We start from the raw sequence: 24312 nt of genomic DNA on the forward strand, positions 1-24312 counted from the left end.
TTGTGAAAGAGAACCAACCAAAATTGGCGATGCTGTAAATATACAAACGCGCCTGTTCGCTCCTTTATCTGCTTCGACAAAATCAGTTATGTTTATGAATATTTACAAATGCTTCTTCCTTAATGAGATAATACATGTTAGAGGATTTGATAATCTCTTAAAATAATTTTTAAGTTTACATAAGTTTTCATATGTGTTCCAATATTTATGAACATGGGTCGTATCTCTGAGGCATTATCTTTTTCAAAAATCCAGAAGTAGGAAAAAGAAACTGACTTTCTAAGGGTCTAAAATAGAATACGCCCTTAAGCTGCGTTTCGACGTTTCGATGGGAATCGTTGGCGAGAATTTCCATGTGAAAAGATGGTAGTAGGTACCGAGTCGCACGCGCCGCGTTGTAAACCCTCTCGACACTCGGTGAGAAGGAAGAAAGCGCTAGAAGAAGCACGGAAAAATAGCGAGGAACGTCGGGTAGCATGAAAGTATTACTATACGAGGAGAATTTAGCAAGTCTCTCGGTTCGCTATCGTTGAACATTGTCGCGCGGTTGTATTTATTTCGAAGTTTCCCATCTGCCCGTAGCCAGAGCCTGACAAATGCAGATATCTTTACTGCGTATTATTTCGCACTCTACAGGACTGATAACAGTGACTTAGCGCTATAAATTCTATTCTTCTTGCAATTGCTGGCCATGCTCTGGCAAAGTGTTGGCGGAGGGGAACCAACCGCCATCGTTGGGATACACGTGCATCTGGCTGGGTGAATTTATCAGCCAGCTTTCTTATTCCACGCTGTTCACCCCTCTCGATACCAGTGCAATTTCACGGGAACAGTTTACGGGTGCGTTTCGCGAAATCATGCGGAGAACTAGTGATATATGTAGTTCCTGAGCAGGGTAAATCCTTTATTCTAAAGCGACTGAATTATGTCGGAGGGCCTCCTAACAGGAAAGCTTCTGTTCTATTCGGTTTTGTACGCGATATTTATGGGATTTCGTGACTGTTGGGAACTTCAAACGGTTTGTTGTGGGATCTCGTGTGGAAGCTTTGAGAATCTTATCCTTAAAACCTTTTGCATAATTAGAGTAATATTATTAACGAAATTTTAATATGTCACAAATATGTTACAAATGATCAATATTTAAAAATTTCATTAGCGTTATAGAAAGCCACGACTGTTATGATTATATTGGACAAGTGTGATACGAATGTGGAAATGTATATAGTAATTACAATATACTTATTGCAATATATATTTAATGAAAAATTAATATACCGCAGTACCGTGCAGTACCGATCGCTCTAAGTTCTTTTTGTTATATCTTGGTTTAGAGTTGGTAAAAATCAAAATTTTGTTTATTCAAATAAAAGTATTAATATCTAGCGAAAAAAGCCAGAATTAATTTTGGTCGGTACAGAACGATTTTCCTTTGATAGGCGTCCCACCGAATATCTTCAGATTTGTTTCAAACTTTACTGTATCGTTATGATCATGATAGTCGAGTACCACAATAATACCAGCGAAATTGCAAAATGTTGTATAGCACGTGTAACGTATTCATAAAAGGTTTTTACTTACAAGTATTCGAATAAGTACTTTCGCGAGTCTGTGCGATAACTTTAGATATCAAGATAGCGAATGCCACATTTTAAGGGTATTCGTAGAGAAAATATTTTAAAATAATTGTGCCTTCCATATGCATATCTCCAGTGACGAACGTAAGATAACCACACGATTAAGTTTTTGATTTCTGTGCATTGTGCAATCACACGCGCGTTGAAGTAACTGCCGTTACGACAAGTGTTGTAATGTTATGTAACGTAACAGTATAATAACGTATGCATAATGTATGCATAAGTAGCATAACGTATGCGGTGACGCTCGTAGACCTACGATAGAACTCAGACTTTTCATCATTTCTTTATTTTACTTTAAAAAGTTCCATAGAAATAAAGACAAACATTTCAACAATATTTTCACAAGTATAAAAATTCTCTCGTTTTTCTTCTATGTCCAATATGATTGTATAGAATTTTCCTTTGCATTACTCGACATCTTTGTAAGTGACACGAGGCTTCGTGGACAGAAACCAAAGTATATACGTACACATACGTATGTGCCCCCCATCCCTTTCCTACGCCTTGTCTGTGAGACAAGGCTCCGCTGGGGTCATTTGATGGAAAGATATTGTATAGAACCAAGTGAAACAAGAGGAAATATTCAACAGCAATGTATTTCAACAAAGCTATAAAAGTAAGCAGAAAAAGTTACAAAGGGAATAAAATACGTATTATTTTAACCCTAGGTTTATGGACATTTCGATTACGTCAAATTGACGCGTATCCGTAAACCTAGTGTTAATAAAATGCACGGCAATTATCTAGAAAGTCGGTACCATCTTGGATCTCGATAATTTCTTTAATATGTCGTAGAAATTAATATTTTGAACGACTATTTTCTTTGCATGTTACCGGATTCCTTTAGATTTGGAGATATTTCCAGGAAAACTGTCGGTACCATTGCAGTGAATTCTGCTTATATCGCGCGTCCGTGACAGCGTATACGTTAGTATTGGTTGTTCTACGGCGGCCGAATAAATGACACCTAACCCAAACCTATATAAACTATAAACAAAAGATAAGAATTAGGTTTGGGTTAGGCGTTATCTTATCCGGTCGCCGCCGTGAGGCGGCTGGCAACCAATACTAAGGCATACCTTGTCACGGAAACACATTTATAGGAAGAATTCAGTGTAGTGATACCGATAGTTTTTCGCACATACTTGGAAACTAAGGCCGAGTGGCGGTTACATGTATAGATAAAAGTTGTTCAGAATCATACTCCCGACAACATACTAAAAAATCATCGAAATCCAAAGTGACGGCAATTATTACAAATAATTGCACTCTTCGTTTATATATCAAACTGGTATCAAAAAATCAATTTTATTGAATTCATGTTCAAGTTAATGTTTGCAGAATGACGTCTTACTACTACTTACCGTATTTATCATTCAACAATATCGTCACACTTTTAAATGTGCTCACTCGCATTCGCAACAAGTACTGGAAACTCATCAATAACAAGGCTTTCCCTAATATCTTCCGAACACTACTAAAAGATTCGAACACTTCTTATATCGTCACATTTACCGTTTTCCCTTAACGAGGTCGAGGAAATATCATCAATTTGGAATCACCGTACATATTACTCCGGCTTCAAGAGGTTTATATCTCCCCCGAACATCATAGTTCCTCAACCACTAGCCACAGATTCGCTTAAAATCGTCCGGTGCTTTCTTCCTCTCTTATTACGAGGCTAAGATCCCAAAATCCTAATATACGAGGATATCGCCACGTTCGCGCTTTTTTCGCGATATAAGTCGTCACCGAATATTTCACCGCATTTCTGTCAATACGGTCGAGTCCTTCTCCACCTGAATCATGAAAAAGGAGCACGAACTGGACGTGGGCACGCGATGGGAAAAAAGGGCGCCTCCACGAGAAATAAGAAGGGGATAAATAAGATAGGGAAGAAGGGAGAAAGAGAGAAAGTTGGCGAGATGAACAAAGGTCCAGACACAGAGAAAAGGGGAAATATTCCGGACGCGCTTCGCTGAGACAGGCAGGCCCTTGCAATCACTGTTTGAATCTTTGCCAAGCTTTCTCCGAACCTTTCGTGTCTCCTCCTATTTATCTACTCCTGTTCCACTGTCTCTTTTTCTATTTCCTATCGGTTCTTCGCCTCTTCTTCTCGCGTTCGAGACGTTGTCCTGCAGCCAGTTTTCTCCTAAACGCATACCGATTTCGAGGGACGTAATAGGCGATTTCACTTGATGAATATACTCGCGACCCATCCGGTCTAGACGGCATTAAACCATCGCTGCGAAGTGGAAACGATCATAAGGCCGAAAATAGGGGTTACCGAGGCGGTAACTCTATCTTACGTTTCCCTTAAGATCGATAAGGGCGAGTCGAGTGTTCCTCGAAAACGTGTCGGTTGTTCGATGTCCGGTTGATTTGCCGGCGAAGTGCACAGAATAGATTTTGATAGTTTGGATTTTGAAACGAAACGAATTTTTTAAAAATAATTCCACGTGTTCTGTTAGTCTTTATTTTGATCTAACATAGCTTGATTATCTAGGTTATTGCGAGATAATGACCAAATATTTTAAATTGAATCAAGAAAAACAAAGGTGGCGCAATGAAGGCTTCGAAATGGTAGACAAGATATTTTAGCTAGAGAGGAAAAATTACTCTCAATAAATTCTATTATACCTTTATTCAAAGGTAAAATTATAATTAGAAGGTAAATTATACTTATACTTGAAGCAAGTACTTACTAATAGATGAAACTCGAAGAAATTTAAAGTCAGTCTTATAATTGTGCGACAAATTACTTACTGTGCCCCCAGAAGTTTTAATCGTCCGCGTAATGTTGATTTATATAACCCGGTTTATCTTTGATTTATCATTGTTTCCTTTATGTTTCTATTTGTTTTTTTCGCTTGCAGCATGTTATGCAAAAATGATTCAACTTGGCGATCGATTCATCTGGCTTCTCCTCGTCAACGTCGTAATAAGCTACATCGCGCAAATACTTTGAAATATTTTTAATTGGCGACGCGATAATGGTTGTGCAATTTTAACCACTTTGTAGTAACATCGCTACATCATCGTAGTACTTTGTTTGTGTTACTATATCATTATCAGATAATACGTGCCTAGGTCATCGGTCTTTTAAAATTCTTTATTTTTTATCATAGCTGGACATCTCGTCGCATTTAAATTGAAAAATAAATATATCGCCTGGTAAATTATCTATAATCGAATGAATTTCGTAGAAACGAATTACTTATGTTCACTTTCCCATATTAAATTATTATTGCATTATATAACTTGTTATACTTTACTTTTTTATGATTTTGTAAAGATAATATAATGTACTTATAGTGTACTTGTTTTGTAGACGTCTTAATTCTTTTTCACTGCTATACTAGACGATGACCAAACGTTAACGATAGTCGACGATGAATCATTCTTCTGCGCTTAATTTTGCAAGATAATGCAGTATAAATGAATAACATACTAACCCATATAAACGCATATATTAGAATAGAAACGTGTGCTAATATATTTCTGTAACTAGTAATTAATTCAAAGAATTCTTTTGGTTGTATCCAGGAAAATGTATATATATTTGCATACAAATCCGCAGTCTATTCATAACTTGTAACTCGTGTAATATGTAATTGATAATACTTTACGATTTGGTCGCTATTTTCGATTTAAAAAAGTACCTTTATTCTTACGTTGGAACTACATCTGAACCTAACCTAAAACTAACTATATAAACGCAAATTAAGTGACAGAAAGTAAACGTAAACGGTTGAAGAAGTTCGATCGAATAGAAGTTTATTAATAAAATTGTTAAATAACAAAAAAATTACGAAACATATAACAAGTAACATTAAAAAACTTTTACGTATGGCTTGAGTTAAGGTTAGATTTGACTCTAGTGGACGAATCGTGAAATAAAAGTGAGGAAATTTAATGCGGTTTATAGTAGATCGAGGTTTACGTAGTTTTAAATTGGATAAAAAGTATTTATATTTTTTAGCGCCATCTTTTTTGTTTTCTTAAAAAAAGAAGAGAGAAAAATACATAGTATATTCAATTGTCATAATATAATTCGTAGTAGGATTTTGTTGCAAACAGTCTCGTGTTAGATGATGTTTTGAGGCTTGGGCGGGATTCAAGGCGATTCTCGCGACGACATTGAAGCGTTCACACTGTTCACAGTCCATGGACGGGAGACGAGGCGTTACGACTGCAACTGCGTCTGTTCTGAGAGTCGATAGTCAGAAATAGCTGTATGTTTGTCGACAATAAACTGACAATTTGGTTGTTCATTTGGCATTCACGTGGAAAAACGTGTCGCTCGAACAATGCGTCGTTTGTTGCAAATTGGTTGTGCATCGTTATTTTTTATTTCTTCTGTTTCATTACAAAATGACTTATTCACTCGATTAATTAGAAGATTAGTTTCATGAATTGGCAAATAGAGCCTTCCAATGTTTTGTGCGATGCAGACGTGGATGGCACTCGAGTGTTTGCAGTTTGATAAATGACGTGTTTGTGCATGGATATGTCTGTATGAAAACATTTGACATAGTCCTTTGCAATGGAAATATTATACGAATTGAAGATGAAATTTTATTGGATATCCTTTATTTTGAGTTTTAGAAACATTGCCCGGAATAATGAAAGAATTAATTATTAGAAGAAATCGAAATAAATAAAACATAGAAAAGCGTAGTAAAAATTAAGATAAACTGCGTTAGCTCTGGAAGTTTGTCGAAATATTTTTCATCAGGGTAGACGCGATTCTTTCGATCACGAAATTGATACTTATGACTTACTTGGCGAGTAAATGCTGGTCCTCCTTCGTCGAGTCGAGTTGCATCTCTTCGGAGCCGGTTTTACAGTTAAGGTACCGGCCTTGACTCCACGAACATTCAGGAAAAGGAATGTTAACAAACGGTTTACAGCTTCTCTGGTTCGGTCTTAGCTGCGACTCGATGACCACCATTAACCGCGAACGTTTCAATTTCTTTCGTATTTCCTGTCGTCCAAGTGGAACAGGCTCGAATTTCCATTGGATCAATTTTATTGACTCGCGTATCGCACGGTTACAGTACAATGTCCCATAATTTCTTCCTATTTCATCTTTTAATACGGCTATTATTTGGATGTAGTTATATCAAGCATTATTTATTCTGTTATATTTATATTTCGTTATAATAGGTGTAAATTTCAAAAAAATTAACGAATCAGTAAAAGAACTGGAGATTTAATGGTAAAAAATCGCATATCACATATAAAAATCATAGCATCATCGGTATTGTCAATATTAGTAGAAAGTTAATAATCCAACATGTATCTCGGCATGAGACTTCAGAAGAAAAATTTTCATGCGAAAATTTTGTAAAGATAAATGATTGAAATTTATTTTCAAGACTCTGTTAAGCAAAAGAGAAATGACATGTCTACTTGTGAGTCCTTTTTTCTTTTATTAATTATTACATTGAAGAGGAAATGATTAATAAGGATTTAGTGCAGTCGGTTTAGGTTAAGTGACAGAGGGTCGTTGTACTCCGAGGAAATGTCAAACCGCTAAACTGTTCGAAAACGTTAGTCGAGTATTTTAGTCAACCACCAACGCGTGGGGCGTAGAGACACATGTTTCAATTTTTGTTCCATAGATTTAATATTACACTCGTTTAATTTTCAGCTTTTCGTGACAATTTACTCCTAACACAGATTCTTACATAACTGCTTCAAAAATTGATATCATTCTATAATCGATCATCGCTTATCACGGAATTTCATAGAAAAAATATCAGCACATTTGTACATCACAGTACATTTTGCTCTTGTTTAGAATCCAAGCAACAAAAGGTCTAAACCGACGAGGAACGAACAAACCGAAGCGAGCGATAAAAAAGCGATTAAAAAAAGCCTGACAGAAGAAGAATAAAAAAAGGGAGGAAAGGCCCCCCAGCATGGCTACTCTTTCTAATTTTGAATCCCCATTCGATCCAGACATCGGTCTTGATTCACGCCGGTCCCTCGAGATGCTACGTGTGTTTTTTTTCCTGTGACGAAACGCCGGGAAACATTCGCGCGCGACAAGACTGAAAGACAGCTAGGGAAAGAAAATGTTCGAGTGGGTGGCTCGATATAACACGTGCGTACGCGTGTGACGCGTGCTGCGTTCAAGTTCCGTACGTTTACGCTCGTGCGTGTTTCGAGCGAAACGTAGTCGAACCGACAGTTTCTCTGCCGTTTACGTAACTAGGCAGGGCGTGTTCCTCCTGATAAATTCCATAGCGATAGGAACGCGCCATAATTGTAGGTCGGAATCAAGAGATCGATCGAGTAATGGATCGAATAGAAGAACTATATGAAGATTTAAGGATCGATAGGGGTAAATAGAAATTACGTATACCCTCGAGTATTGGGGCTCCTGCTGGTTTTGTTAGAAATGTAATGTCGCAAAATTTTCTTTTCATGCAAAGTATGTAATAAAGTTGGCAGAAGTTGTTTGCAAGTGTCATAAAAAGATAATGAATTAACACATTGGTATGGAAATTTCTTCACATTAAATATTTCTGTGTGTATATATATATATACATGTATAGATAATAAGGCTTCACTGAAAGTTTAATTAAGTTACCTTAAATGGGAGCAATTTTTTGTATTTGTAATAGTCATTGAAAATTGTATTATTTGAAACGAGGTGGTAAAAATTGCTTAAAAACGATTTAGGTTATGATATATTCAGGTTTTATATGTATATATTTAAAAGTTTGCAAATACGAAGATGGAAGTAGATGCCGATGGCAAAATACGTTTTCCATCGGTATTGATAGCCCGTAAAAATGCTGTTCTCATGCTTCTTAACGTTATTTGACGTCTGGTAACTACGATCTGACAAATATCATGTTGCGGTTGCGGTTGAGTTTGCAGAATGAAGTATAATGTGATATTTTCCGTGGAATTTCTGTGTAAATCGTATTGTAAGTTATGAAAGTAATATTGAAATGGAATTTTCTGTGCGAATCCCGATACAATGCTGTATAATTGCTTACTATTTGTTAAATATAATACATATTTTATTTTATTGTTACAAATCATTTGAGATGGGGGAACATCTTTAAATTTATTTCTGATAAAAAAGAACGATGTGAAAACAAAGTGTATACATCGAGGGAAATTCAAGCTTCACATGCAGATACATTTTAGTTGATCCACAAGGAATCAGGTTTCTCAATTGAACGTGTCCTCCAATATAATTCCAGTTTCATCGACCATAAACCAGTTTTAAATCGAGTACGTGGGAGAGAACTTTTCGTGACGCGAAATGCTCGTTTCGCGCACCCAAATGTCCCTTGCTGAAAATACCATTGATTTTGAACGCCTTATGCAAATTCTTTTATTGCAATTAAACGATCTGTCGATACTACAAACATCGGTTTTGTGAAGTTTATTGTATCGCTCGAATTTTTTATCACACAAAATAATCGAAGTACATATTGTACGAATGAAATACGTTATTATGTTAAAAGTAATGAAATTCATGCTTAACTGGAGCTCATTGGAGTAAACATTCATTCATTTCGTTATAACAGATATGTATTCGAAGTTTATGATCAGTTAAAAAAGATTAACCTATAAATTTCATAAAATCATATTGAATATAGAATTCATGTATTATATATTTCCGCTGTAGTCAATGAACATTGATTCTTGATTTTTTTCGATGCAGTCGTAATAATTGAATCAATATAATATTCCATTCGATAATTGTATAATAACTTTTATATTTTATAAATAAGCGTAAGTGTTGCATTGGATTTGGTAGCGAAATATCGATTGGGTATAAATTAATGAAATAAGAGATCCATTACATTATAATTAGATTAAGTTACGATTTTATCTTTATCTATACGTTCAATTAACTGGAATTAACTCAGGAACATAAAATTGAATTTCGATCGAACTAAGCCCTAAATCCAATCAACGTGTCAAACGTTCATACAGATCCAGAATTTCTTAAATTGAAGAAATAGAGTCGTATAACATCTTTTTCTCCCTCTTATCGTTAGTATCGTTAGATTCTTAATTATCTTTCAATCAATAAACGCGACGTAACGCGCATAAAAACATAGAGTTTCAAACGAAGCAAAAAGTTATAAAAAGAAGAGAAAAAACAAAGAAGCGATTATAATTCCTTCATCACTTTCTGAATCATCGAAGCAGAAAATTTGTCCGCGTAGGTTATGAATAACTAATAATCCATCGTCGCACGCGAACGCTTCATGTAAATACCTGTGCACAATGTATGGTTCGATCAATTTTCTCGCAAGCATTAATTACCCATAAAATACCTTTATTAATTTCACAGCCGGTTTGGAATGACACGTGTAACTGCAGGAAAATGATTAAACCCTTGCATGGCTTAGATCCGTCGATTTTATCCGCTTCGTTTTGTTCGCATTTCGTTCGATTTTATATCGACACGTAATTGATTGGTTCTCTTTTGTTATCTTTATCTCTTGCCTATCTATATAATCGTTTTGTATCGTTAAACGGCGCTACATTTGCACAATAAAATTGTTAGCTACGCGCGCGGTTCAACATTCAAGTTATTCTAACAAGGCGAGTTCAATATTTGCAAGCCAGATGTTTAATTGAAATTTTAATCATTAGTAGATCTTGTTATCCTTTAAAAAAAAAAGATGGAATATTATAGAGACTGGTGTTCGGTAGTTTTCGAGATATTAAAACTTGGAGTTTGTACTAGGGATAGCAGCAATTTTGCAAATGCATTGGGATTTATCTTTCTCTGAGTAAATTTCAATATAAAAGCTTTGTTTTATGAGATTAGATTGCAACTCATAAGAGTTGTATGTTCTGTACTCGTAGAATGTCTACGTAGATCGTATTAAAATTGGTTTCAAATTTAATCGATCGTTTCTAACCAATTTTTATAGCGATTGGTGCAACTGTGAATTTTCGATAAAAACGATAAAGGGGAAAATCGAATTTTTTTGTGAACAGGATGACGAAATTCACCAACGATGTTTGAAGTTACAATAAATTCTAGAACTACCAACGACTGAAATATAAAAACTTACGGCAAAAAAGAAAGAAATGAAAGATATATAAGAATTGTCCATATATTTTACAAAAAATTATATTGAATCCCCAAACATCATAAATTCAAATATTAATATAAATCTATAAAATGTAGAATTGATCATTTTGACCATTTTGATCGTTCAATGGGTGTCTCAAAGCTGTGTGTTACTTTCTTTGTTAGAACGTAGGGTGATTACACGCATAGCCAGCTATTGCGCGATCGTAATATTAATTTCGATCGCAAAAGGGGATTGCCGCTTTTCTTATCAGTTCGAACGATGATTTTTTATTTACCGTCCCCTATCAGTAAGCCGTCCTGTTTTCTGAAACTTGTTTCTGTTGCCTTTCAACTTTTTTCTCTTTTTTCTTTCGTACCTTGGCTAGATCGTTCGACTGTACGCTAAACATTTATGCTCACTATGGTAGTTGCATGGTGTCTGTTCCAATTAGCTGTATCGACCGATAGAGAAACAGAGAGATAGTGTGTCAGGTGAAACGCTAAACTGGGTATTTATTAGAAGCGAAGACTAAATGTGAACAGGTGTTGTCCTGTATGCTCAGATTTGCTCCTGTGTCCATGTCGTTGCTGTATACCACAGTGTATAGAATGGTTAGATGGATGTAAGTATTTAGATGGCCTATGTAAGAGACACGAGAAAAGCGAGACTGTTTCACAACACTTTGAGAGGAAGAACATGTTAACATTGTAATGCGTTGCCAAGGTTTCGCGTGGAAAATCCAGGCTGTAATTGTGCGAGTTCTTCTTCGTAATTTCCTGTATCAAAGATTTAGAAAAGGAATCACAATAATTGTACAGTGCATTAATTTTCTTAATTAATCTTTGTTGAATACAAAAGTGTTCTAATTTTATTTGATTCGATAATAGGGAAGATCCTATCGTTTGATATAATTCTATATTTGCAGCATAATAGTAATCGTGGAATTTGAGAATAGGGATTTAAATATAGCCGATGCTGGAATATCGGCTCGAAATCTCGATATAAAAAAAAGAGTCTATGATTTTTTCGGGGCTACAAATAGGAAACAGACGCGAAAGCAGTTAACTTCAGACAGAAGTTACAAAACAATCTATAAAACAGGCATTTTTATGAGACTATATACTGTATACGATAATGCAAACTGGGATAAATTTTTATAGTGTTTGATTTTTGTTCTATATTCGGTGTGTCATAGATCTCTGTCTGTGCCTTTGATCTGAATTTATGTGGATTCCTTAGCTGTATCTTTCGGTGTTTAAACTGTATGAAACTGTGATTACGAGGCTGAATTGTTGCTAGATTCGAAGGTAATGTTTATTAATTGTACGTTATTATCCTTTGCGATTGCTGGCTTCCATTTGATAATTAAGTATGAGGCAATTCAAGTATAGTTACGCGATGTACATAATTATGCTATGGGGTAAAGACATAAATGAAAAATTTCAAAGTAGCAAGCAGGAAGTAATAATAACGTAGTTACGTAGTATATAGTAATAATCTGACCTCCCCGGTGAATTACATTATTTATAAAATTGTTTTCGTTGCTTTCGATGATATAGGAGCTGTTAATTAAAAATTAGACGTTCTAGAAAAAAAAAAAAAAAAGATAATATGCTACAATTCTTTTATTTGATGCGTTTATATGCAAGGAGAATCGTATTTCCACCTTAGGAAAATCATAGGAGCTGTATCCAAAAATCATAAATGTCCAACTCATGGTCTAAGATTGTACATTTTGAGTATTTAGTTCATTGGTATTTAAAATGTAGTATACAATTAAAAAATTCGATACATTAGCAACAAATTCTCTGCCACTATAAAAATTGCGTAACAAATTTCGAAATCGCTTGGGCAACGCTTTTAAAACGCTTTAGCAAAGTACGCTTACAAAAAATTATTTTAGAATTTCAGTTTTTCTATTTTTAAAACGTAAAGCGAAGATAAAATATACCTAAGCAACTTCGAATTATTGACCTTTCAAAACTAGAGCAAGCCGCAAATTAATATCTGGAATTCGAAGCAGCGTCTCTCTCGCCGCTCCGAATCTGCGCCGGTTAGAAACGTCCTCCGCTTTCGCGATTCGTTATTCAGAGGAAAAGGACATTCTCTCCACGTCGCGTCGGTTCACCGGCCCATAAATAGCTCGCGGAGCAGAAGTGTAACACTTCCTATTCCTATCGGTATCGCGATTCTAGACATAGTTTCATCCGAGGCAGAACGTGCTCGTTACCGTGTCTCGAAGCAACTTCAACACGACTGCAGCAGTTCCGAAATGAGATCTTCGTCTTTCTCTCTTTCTCTTTTTCTCTTTCTCTCTCTCTCCAGCGTGTCCCCATAAATCATCGCCGATGAAAATACTTAGAGTGAAAGACAAGAGCGCCAACGGCGGAAGCGTGGTTAAACGTCGCGGCTATTACTGGTGTGCGGGTGGAATTACGTTACCCTTGTCTTTTATTAGCTGGCTGCGGTTCCCTTTCTTCCCGCTCGAACCTCCCGCGGGATGACTAACGTCTATGCCCGTTACCCTGGCACAAAGCCAGAACGTTTCCCCGAGGAACGGATAGATTTTACTCGAGGCTCGTCCTCCTCTGTCTTGGCACAACCTTGGCCAAGCCAGGTACTCCTGTCATTGCCACGTGTAGAGACAACTTCTCTACGAGAACGTTGCTTCCTTCCAGCTCTTCTTCATCCGCGAGTTCTGATAAGAGATACGCTAGGTACCGAGAAATGAATTCTCATTCTGGATGGATGTGGAGATTCAGGATGTATGATAGCGAGATGAATATTCGATTACACTACGCGGGAAAATTTATGTTATTTTAACTATGTACAGTAACTACAAAAAGTATTGGCATATACCCGTATTTTCCAATGAAGCATTTTCTTAATCAAGTTTTACATTTCATTTTTCTGTTTGTAGTCATATGAAAGTGTTACTAAACGATTTAATATACCTAGACGTAATTAATTAATACGCTATAACAAATATACGGAGTTTCTTTAAGTGGTTTTTTGTTCGTTAAGTATCTCTTGCTCTGTAAGACAAAATCTCGATAATTCAAAGACTTGTTCCCTTGAAATTCGAGTTAGCAAGGATCGGCTGTAACATCCATTTCACATTTAGAATCTGCACGGTGAGCGACTCGAAAATTTCACTCGATGACGAACGATAAATATCTGTAGCAAGCCAGACAGATTACAGTCATGGTTCCAATTCCACAATGTAACCAGATTCGATCGCTAATTGCCGCGATAATTTATAGAACTTACTCCCGCGATATTATTAATCGCCTGTCACGTAGTGTCTCCGCGGTGTGTCGAGAATGTCGCGAGAAGGATTTATAGCGAGCACGACGAAAACGCGAGTGGAAAGCGGCCTTTAGTCGTGCCACGAGAGCTGTTCGTAAAATTCTAATCTCGCATTATCTGCTACGTACGTTCTCTTTGCATATTTCGCCGTGGCCGCATTTATGCTTCCCCGAGAACGTTGGGGAAAGTCCGACGTAACGAATCACCATGGCGAATTCAGCGTAGCGCTCGCGCCTGTCTGTCGATGAATTTACGCTGACGTTATCTTCACCTATGCCCGTTTCCTTTTTTTCGTCGTTTTCGTTCCTTTCTTTTCTACGTTGTTGTTTGTACGAAATTGTAAAAGCTTCGTTCTATCGTACATGGCTGAAACACTTGGGTAAATGGAGATAGAACGTGGAAAATTTACACCACAGCGACGTTGAGAACGTATCTCGTTTCTGAGCCTCGCTGGGGATGGTCTCCAAGTGTTTTGAAAGATCGGTGAAATTGTACAGTGGTTCGCAATAATTTGTACAATTAGAGAAATATTTAATGAATATATTATGTGTGTTGTACAAAACATTTTGAAATTTTATCAACAGTTTAACGAGACACGACTATCGTGATTTTACATATAGGTAAAATTTGCAACGAATCTGGAATCACGATGATGTGAATTGAATTTATACAACATGTTATTATGAACAATGTAATGGGTTTGTCTGTCAGTAAACATAATCGATATCTAATAGAATAAAATATTTCTTCAGATCGTATTTTAATATAGCATTAAGCGAGTTGGATAAATGTGATAATTTTATTTTAATTTTAATTATATATAATCGTGTTTGTACAGATTCGTTATGTAATTGTTTAAATGGAAGCTGAAATCACATTTCCATATGGTTCGATAGATTTTTTTTATTTATCGTCGATATTATCCTCGTGCGCAAAGTGTTCACGTGTTTCAATCTTATCGTATTTTGCAGTTATTTATATTAATAAAATCGCGGCATGTTCTTTCTCAACATGATATCAGTTTTATTATTCTACTCCTCACTTATCTTTCATTGCCAATTGTTATAACATATTGTATAATATATACAGGAAATAAGTGTCTCTTCCTTTTTCCTTATCTGTTATCGTTTACAAAAGAAGGATAAAATTGTTGTTCGTAACAATTCGTAATGAGCCAACTTTGTACGTAATCTGCGAGTATTGTAACAAAGTAGGAAATGTGAAGTAACGCGATAAGCTTTAAACATTTAAATTTATTTTCTTTTTTCATATATGTTTTTATTGCATACCTATACATGTTTGAAATAAATTATTATACACACGTGACTCAAGTATTTAATTACTGTAATAATTTACTTACTTGTGATTTTAAATAATTGTATATCAGAAGCTAAGATATCGAAGTCAATCTATTTAAAATTTTCTTCATCAAACAAATACATTTCTTTTAAATTGTTCATATCATAATTATAATATACAGATATTTTCTAAATTAGAATGTTATGTAGATATTACGGACATTCGAATTATAGATAATAGAATAGCGGCTTGTTATTATTTCGCCTATTTTAGATATCTGTTTTATAATTAGAACTAGTCTTTGCTCGTAGAAGATAAAGTAATTTCATTAAAATACTAGGGATGTCTGTAAGTTTTTAAAAGAATTATCTGTTGTGTCATCGTTTGCGTTGCAAAGGGACCTTTAAACTTAATCTTCTCTTCTTTCTGTATCATTAGATTCTGTAAGAAGGGTTTATGTCGTAAGAAGTTTTTCACTGAAAGAAATAATGACAGTCGTCACCTTTGATACCCTGAATACACTCGTAGTTCTAATATGTATTTCGATCTCGTATAGTTCTAGTTATCATAATAAAAGCGATGACTTTGGTCATTCCTACAAAATGTTGTGTTTAACAATTTTATGTATGTACATATCATTTTCGAGACACGAGATATTTAGGTTAATATAAAATAGAAATAGACAAAAAGATTACTGATTTGTATAGCCATTTTTAATTTCAATTTGTAACGTAGAATTTGTAATGATTGCTACACATAGGATGATCGATATCAAGAAAATAATATTCTACGGACCATCAGATACAATGGAACGTTTTGTAGCATTCCATTACCAATTATTCTTTTTTAACAAACTATATTTAATATTCATAACTAAGCTGATAATCGATTGAATTTCAACAGACCCATAAGCGTTGCTATCATGTCATATTATTTCCATTCGTAATAAATGATCTCAGGCTAATCGAACTTATCATCTAACCATTGAATCCTTTCATTCGCACGAAACCAGTCTAATCGCCAAGAAACAACAGTAACCGGCTGTTACAATCCGCTCTGTTCGATCCATTTGTCCGCCAGCAAATCCACCAGTCGTGGGAGTGACATAATGCTCGGGGTGCTGTTGGATTAACTTGTCTCTCCGAAGAGAAAGTACGCTTTTCCGCTCTGTTCTCCTGACTCTTACCTTTTCCAATTCTTCTCGATTGCACCGTCTTGGAATTTTGCAATAATTCGTTGCACGACTCGCGCCTGTTTCTTATAAAACATAACGAAAGAAAAGAGAAAATAGATTATTGAGGTATATTACAGATGCTGAACAAAGACTAGAGGAGAGAGACACGATAAATCACAATTCAAGTATTTTGGAGAAATAATTTGAAAGTTGAAGATATTTTCAGCCAATTCCATATGGAAATTATCTATTCGTCTGATTTTGAGATTACATTTTTATCTTTGTCACTCTCCTAAACGCTGAATTAAGTTAAATTAACATGAAAATTCAAACTAATATTAGTTTCTTAGAAAAAATTCTGGTTATTTTCAAACAGTTTGTATATTCCAAACTATCAGATTAGTCCTTTCAGCTTCGTTTTAATCACCAAGTGGTATAAAGATTAGAAAATTAACAAAAACGAACTTGTCATATTTCTTTCGTATCTTTAAGTAGCAAATGTGATCGAAACTTAACCAAATATTTTCTAATGGAATTTCGTATATCCATGAAATATTTTATACACGTATAACGTATACAATATAGACCTGAAACTTCTCTATGGCAAGTGTTCAAATACTTTCGTGAGCCAACGTATACGTATAGACGGAGACTTTCCTTTTTCTTTCTTCCCTTGGTTTTCCCCATGTAACAATACGACGGCATAGCTGCGAATCGTCTGCTTCTCATCGAACTCTTCTCATCGAACGCGTGTTCCGGATGTGCTGGAACAAAGTGCCACGATCCCATCCCACTGGTTCATCGGCCGAATTATTAAGCCTATTCGTGAGCTAATCGACCGGACCAGAGTTCATCCAGCAGCCCGCCCATATGTCAAAATACAGAGATACATAAGTTGTTACTAAATCGTGCCACCAACTGACTAATTAAACGAAGCTCTTATGAAACTGATAATACATATCGGTGTGTATCTCGCGACACCACCAACATTATCGTTCCGTTTTGACCCCGATTTGACGATATTTGGATCCCTGACTCTTCTTATCGATTCGTTCTTTCTTTGTTCACTTTGCTGTGCATCGTATCTACAATAACTATAGTTTCTGGAAAAAATGGGCAACGATCCTGAGCTTCCTCGACGACAGATTGGAAAATAAAGATCGATTTATGAAACAGCTACAAATTTTCAAAGTTACCATTTTTAAATATACTTGTGAACCCAGATCCTATCCGGAGCGTTTATGGTAAAAGATTATATCGGTTTCTGATATGTTTATAAATCTCCGAAATTAGTATTTTTAAGTACTCTGTAAACGTAAGTTTCATTGGAAATCTTTTATGGTAACAAATGGCAGTGGATTATAGAATAATTGAAAATCCCCCAAATCAATATTCTGAAATGTGCTCACAATGGGAGGTAGGTGATATGTATTTGAGAAATCAATTATCGTTTATTGGAATTTGTTTGTAATTTGTAGTTTTATTGCCTTATGCATGATACCGGATGATAATTTTCTTACATGCAATCAGAACATAAATGGTACAACGAGTAATGCAAACGAAAATCGATCCCAGTATCTACCACCCAGGCAATCATCTATCTGAGTGTAACCTTTGCTTCGATAACCCTATGTTATACACGCATTTTCTTATACACAGATCGAGGTATGTAAGCAACTTTAATTGTTTATATGTTTAAGATTATCGAGTGTTTACATTTAATATTTATGTATTTATAGAAAAATACAGTGCAATACATTTAATTTCAACATTTTCATCCATCACAAACATCCACTTACGAGCATCCATCTTTGTGTCAATATGTCAAGAGAAAAATTTCCGCTCGATAAGATGCCTGGCTATTATTATTTTTGTTTCAACTGTCAAAGCTTGACAACTTGATTCGTGGAAGTTGAACTTTGTATTGGGAAATATTTGCTCTCTATTTGACGAAGATCTGTCGGTACATATTACCTTGGATTAAAAGAGCAAGTGCGTTTTGCAAACGTATGCATATCGATTCACGTGATATAGTAAGCCTTCGGTGTTGAACGCTATTTGACTTCGACCCACTTATCGTTTCGTAGTTTGACGATGACATTAAATTAATTATCGGCATGCTATATCGACTGTTTAGACGTTAAAAACTTCGATTACGGACGTGCACAACCGCCCTCTAACATCCGAAAATAAGTGGTGCTCGTATCTTCGAACTCCTCGAATTTGTTTCTTGGCGCCACGCTCAAAATGCTTCGCCATGAAATGGATGAATAATGTTGAAAATGGAAATTGTGTCCGTTTCTTTCATCGCCGGTGGATACCTGCACCCGATCAGATTTCGTTTGTTTGTGGAAACGAAACCGACGCGCAACGATCGGGAGAGAATCACGCACGGCGTGTTGCATAATAAATGTGCGCATAATCGAGCTGTGAACTAAATTCGTATTATTGGTTTACGGAAATGAGCGATATTATTAAGAAAAGTATATTGGGGAAATTAATTTGAAATAGAAACTTTGCCATAGAAAATTATCGATTCTTCAACCATTTAGTTATGGAAACAAGTTATTTTTTTTACTAGGATTTACTTAGATTTATTTTTTAATAGAACGTCGTCCATGGTTATGGCTTACTATTAAAAAAAGGGTTGAAACGGCCCCACGAATCGTGATAATGCTTTCGTCAAATTCTGGAATTTTGTTGGATAAAATTGTAACAGCATCGTCATAAGATTGTGTTTTTTATTTTTGGAAAAGATAAAGGGGGGCAGGATTTATTTATAACTTTTCATTTTCCACGATGATTGTCCACTTTTCTACTATTTCGATCCTCTTTTTTTTTAAATCTCTTCTACCTTTTGTCGAGGTTTTAAAATACGTTATTTATGAGAAAATCTGGAATTGTAACATTAAAATGTGTGCACGTATTATATAATGTTATATAAACATGCTTATATATTTTATAACGTTATAATAAATCATAGATACTATAAACCACTTTTATCGTGTATAGGAAATTTGATCGAAGTTTTACGACGTGTTCAGAGTTTAAAACAAAAATAAACACTATAAAATATCATGTCAGTCTCAAGGTAGTGGCATAAAGCTTTATGTCATGAGACATTTTTGAAATTCAGGGCCAGACTCTCTCATTCCAACAATGAACTTCAAATCGAATTTTATAAATTTTAATTTCATTTCAAGTTTAATATTATTAAATAAATAACATATGTGACCGTAGGACGATTAATTCTTACATTCATTTAATATATTATTTTATTCAACCAATTGCTGTTCGAGGGGCGTTTGCAAAAATAGAAACTGGCAACGAAAATTCAAATATCACGATTATTCCAATATATATGCACATCATCGTGTATGATAAATGTAGTTGTATTATATGTGTTGGTCGCAAACTAGGTTGGGGTTCCCCTTAGAAAATCTTACAGTTTCATGGATTTTATAAAGGAGGAAATATAATACTTTGAAGACACGTAAATAACGTATAAAGTTCATAACTTATTCTCTGTATAAAGATCGTTTCTACTGAATTGCAAAAAATTCCATAATCTTATAACAAGTAAAAAAAAATATTTTGAAATGAAAATAGATAAAAAGATAAACATCTGTTATAATATATTATAATCATAGAATAGTATAGAATAGAATCAAGAAATAATTTATTTACAAATGAATAAGATCGTATCACATGCAAAAATACAGTGAACAAATAAATCTTTAAAATACATAAAATTTCACGATACTAGTCTCGTTTGATTAAAAGATAGAAGAAGAAGGGAAAAGAAGGGAAAAACTGAATTGATCTCCGGAACTACGGGGGCTTGATGTCCCTTGCTTCCACCATTATCTCTACAGCGCTGTTCCACGATGGTGATTGCTATTAGGCCTAGTATTCTGCATCATGTTGCGTTACGCTGTGATAGATACACGTCCACTTTAAGTGCGACTTGTTGTAACATTATGCTATGATACGTTTTGCCTGTATTACCAATGTAAAAATAATCATGGTATTGCTAAATAAATAATTACAGGATGTTGGGATGTTCGTAGCGAAGCTATTTCCTTCTAATAGGACTATTTCTTGCTCATTGCCATGGATAATGTGCCGGTATTTTACAAATTGAATGAATTTTATGTATCCCTAGCGTGATTTTAAGCGACCGTTATTCCACTTAAACAGCTGTTGTAATTTTCACGCGAGCAATTAGCTTTCTACTCTGTTACGGTAGTCTCTTAACTCGAATTTGCCAACGAGCAGAAATTGAATCGGCTTCTGGGTTAAGAAACTGTGCGAATTGTATTTTTAAAGATTAAGGTTGAAATTTCGAATTACCTTAAATCTGACAGTCTGAAATTTGAAGTTGAGGTAACTTTCATTTGTTGTAGACAATATGTTTGATCAAACTCGAACACTGAATTATTTGCAGTAATATCGCCGAGGAAATTATTCCATAAAATGTTCGAATAATGAAACAAAAAACGGACAAAGATATCTAACATGTTTTCGTCACCTCTTATCCAAATCGCACATATCACTAAAATTACTTTCTAAAATAACTGTTCTGCAATAAAAACGCGGATTAGACCTCGCGAACCAAACTTTAACAATTAGTGATAAGCTTGTTTGCTTGAAATTAAAGACACTTAGCAACAGTTCTATAATGGAGACAAACGCCGAGGGTTCGAAGAAAAGAGAAAAGGAAAGATCTTGTTCCAAATAACGTTTACTTTTTTTTATTCTTTTTGCAGATCTTTGGAAGTGTTCGAGCAATATGGCGTAAAACATTCGGAGCTATTGAAAGCTCAAAGAACAGCCGGTGGTTCTGGATTAGGTGGTCCTTTGAGACATCAGAACTCCATACTCTTATGGCTTCGGTGTGATATGGTAAGTGCTTCATTATGTAATAATTAATAACTCGGAGGAATTATGTTTCACCCTTAAATGCATCTGGACAATTTAATTGAAAATTTAATTTAAATTATATTTTCTACATATTTTATAACTTTTTTTACAAGAATACAAAAGCTATACATTTTTTATTCTCTGTAATAGGTAGCAGTTTAATTGATAAATAGACAAATAAATTATTTTTGTATAATTTTTTGATATGTAAGTAATTTTAAAGTGTTTTCTTATATCTAGAAAAATCATGCATTTAAGGTTTAAGATAGAATTTCTAAAACGATTATTCGATTATTATATGCACATACATAAAAGATTTACGATTGAATTATTTTTTAAAGAAAAAATTCAGTTGCAGGTGAGTGTATTTGTAATTATCTAAATCAAATTTTAATATCATTTATGTTTCATTACGTTAAATTACCTTAACGTTTATTTTTTGTGTCAATTTAAATCCTACGATTTAGATCTAATCTCATCAAAAATCAACATTAGTCGAAATCACATTTTATATCGTTAAACTCTGATTTAATAATAAAATTTCATGCTTCCTTCGATTCGTTACCCTTTTGAAAATCATGGGAAGAGAGGGAAGATGTGAACCGGCCGTTTTCAAGGCTGCATGGAGCGATCGTACCAAGTTTCATAACATTGTGCTATTTGATAAACGATAAATTTTATCGGTTGACCATTAAGCTTCGACGTGCCGTTAACGCGCGCGGTCCAACTATAGATAATTTGTCCATTGAGTTTTCGTTCGTTATGAGATTAAATTATCGTGACGCTTAGAACTACAATCGCGCGCTTGCTCTCTTTTCTTCGATTATTCATAAATTTTATCTTGAAAGACAATAATGCGTGATTTAAGTAGCCGTGGGATTTTACGCCAGAAAACCGTCAGGAGGAAAATCAAAAAATAAGATTGATCGAAGTTTAGAAAAATCATATCTGGAGACAAAAGATGATTTTATATCTTTTTTTAACGCCAAAATTCTTTACGGTTTGTCTACGTGGAAATTAGGTAAATTCGTATATTTCCTACTGGGTTGAATATCACGTGGTTAGTTTTAAATATTAGTATGTTACGTATGTATTTTATTATTTATTATTATTATGGTAGCATAAATTACTATATTATAATATAGAAAACATAGAATGATATTTGTGTAAGTATTAAAAATAGTACAATAATCGGTTCTTTATCTTGTAAATATAAATGTACTTTTTTATATATTTTACTTTGTTTGAATTTCGTTGTTAGATTTTGTTTTACATATTTTGTTGCAAGATTGTCGCACTGTGAATTTATATCATTATAATATAAATAAAGCAGTATCCGGTTGTACTGAAAATTTAATCATCATTGAATGGGAACTGCGGTAGCTGATAACTTAAGCCTCAAGTGACGTATTGGAGGTCATGTCTGAATTAAAAATAATTGTAGTACGTTCCTATAACATCGTTTATGTTTCTTGATAAACGATAAATTTTATCAGGTTTCCCGGTACTTTAGTATTTAGTTAACAGTTTTGTTAGGCACATCAAACGCACCATCGGCTGCGTTATCGTTAATACCTCATTCCGTCTTTCAAATACAAATATCGTAATTAAAGAATTTTGAACCTGTGTAACTGATGCGATAGCTAGATGTGTTAATTTTTAACTGTTCAAAAATCTTTCTCGCCGAAGATTTAATCCTAATTTTTCAACGCGTAATTCTTCATTGTAATTTAAATTGTAATTCATTTCAGTAATGCTCGAATTTTTGAATTTGATATTGGAAAGAATTTTTAAATCTCAGGCAGAACGTGGAACGTCACTCGTGAGAATTTAATAATTTTTATTAAATCGTCAGTGCGAAATTTTTTGTTTCTGTATCTCTCTCTTTTTCTTTTTCTTTTTTATTTGAGTATATTTTCGTTTGAGATAGCGAAAGACCATGAACGTAATAGATTTATTGCGTGCGCTGACATTTCAGACAGTATCGCGTGTGTCTTCGGCTTAACTTTAGTGATTTGTAAAGTTTTCAATGTGGCTGGCGTTTGCAACCAAGCTTTTTTTTTTACATAAAATAGCAGGGTTTAGAAATGATATCCTGAGCGTCGGGTTTATTACATCGTTTCCTTGGAACTATTTGTATTATACCTAGGAGAAAAATTGCCAGATTGGTGAATACTTTTCCTAGAATCAATTTTTGCGTACGCGGTTATAGCCTTCCTAGCGTAGGACTTATCTTGAGCATGTAATTTATTCCGAAAAATTACAAAACACGAGGGAAACGACATTTTCTCTATAAAATCAATCTTCGTGACTTGAAACATGCTCAAAATTTTTTGATAGAACTTTCCCCGTAGCAATGTGCCTTATAGCGTATATATGTACAGTGCCGGATTTTTATTCATTCTTTTATTAATTTCTTTTTACTCTTGACTTCACAAAGTATGCAATGTCACAAATATTCCGATCACCATTTTTCTATCATTTTATCAGTCTTCTTAAAATTCACATCTGTTGAAGATCAAGTTATTAATTAAAAAAATAGACAACTGAAAAACGGTGTAGTGTTCTGGTTAAAAGACAGGTAGAGAATAATATGCTTGCTTATTAGAAATCGTTAATTAAAAAGCGGCAGAATTTATGAAACGATCCAATACTATCATAAAATTCATAAAACGAGACGATGATTTATCACGTACATGTAGAAAAGTTTCTATGTACATATATAATAATAGATGCTAACCTTTAATTCCATCTGATAGATCAAATTTCTTTTCTACAAATATTTCACTTTTCAATAAATCGGTCGGGGAGTAGCTTTTCGAGGTCTCAATCCAGCCTCGTTACACGGAAACTGTCTGCGGTTACATAACTATCTGCTCGCGGTGGCGACTGTCACGGGGTT

General features: G+C 34.7%; 1 protein-coding gene across 2 annotated transcripts in view; it reads left to right on the forward strand.

The window, feature by feature from the left end:
- LOC138177818 (tRNA dimethylallyltransferase) overlaps window positions 1-24312 on the forward strand; it is a 116569-nt gene that overhangs the window by 48207 nt on the left and 44050 nt on the right. For both annotated transcript variants that reach the window (XM_069109023.1, XM_069109022.1), the window contains exon 4: window positions 21257-21392. In XM_069109023.1, coding sequence (XP_068965124.1) covers window positions 21257-21392 — 136 coding nt within the window. The remainder of the gene's footprint in view (window positions 1-21256; window positions 21393-24312) is intronic.

This window comes from Bombus flavifrons, chromosome 3 (assembly GCF_040668555.2).
Source record: "Bombus flavifrons isolate JBK064 chromosome 3, iyBomFlav1_principal, whole genome shotgun sequence".
Lineage (NCBI taxonomy): Eukaryota > Metazoa > Arthropoda > Insecta > Hymenoptera > Apidae > Bombus > Bombus flavifrons.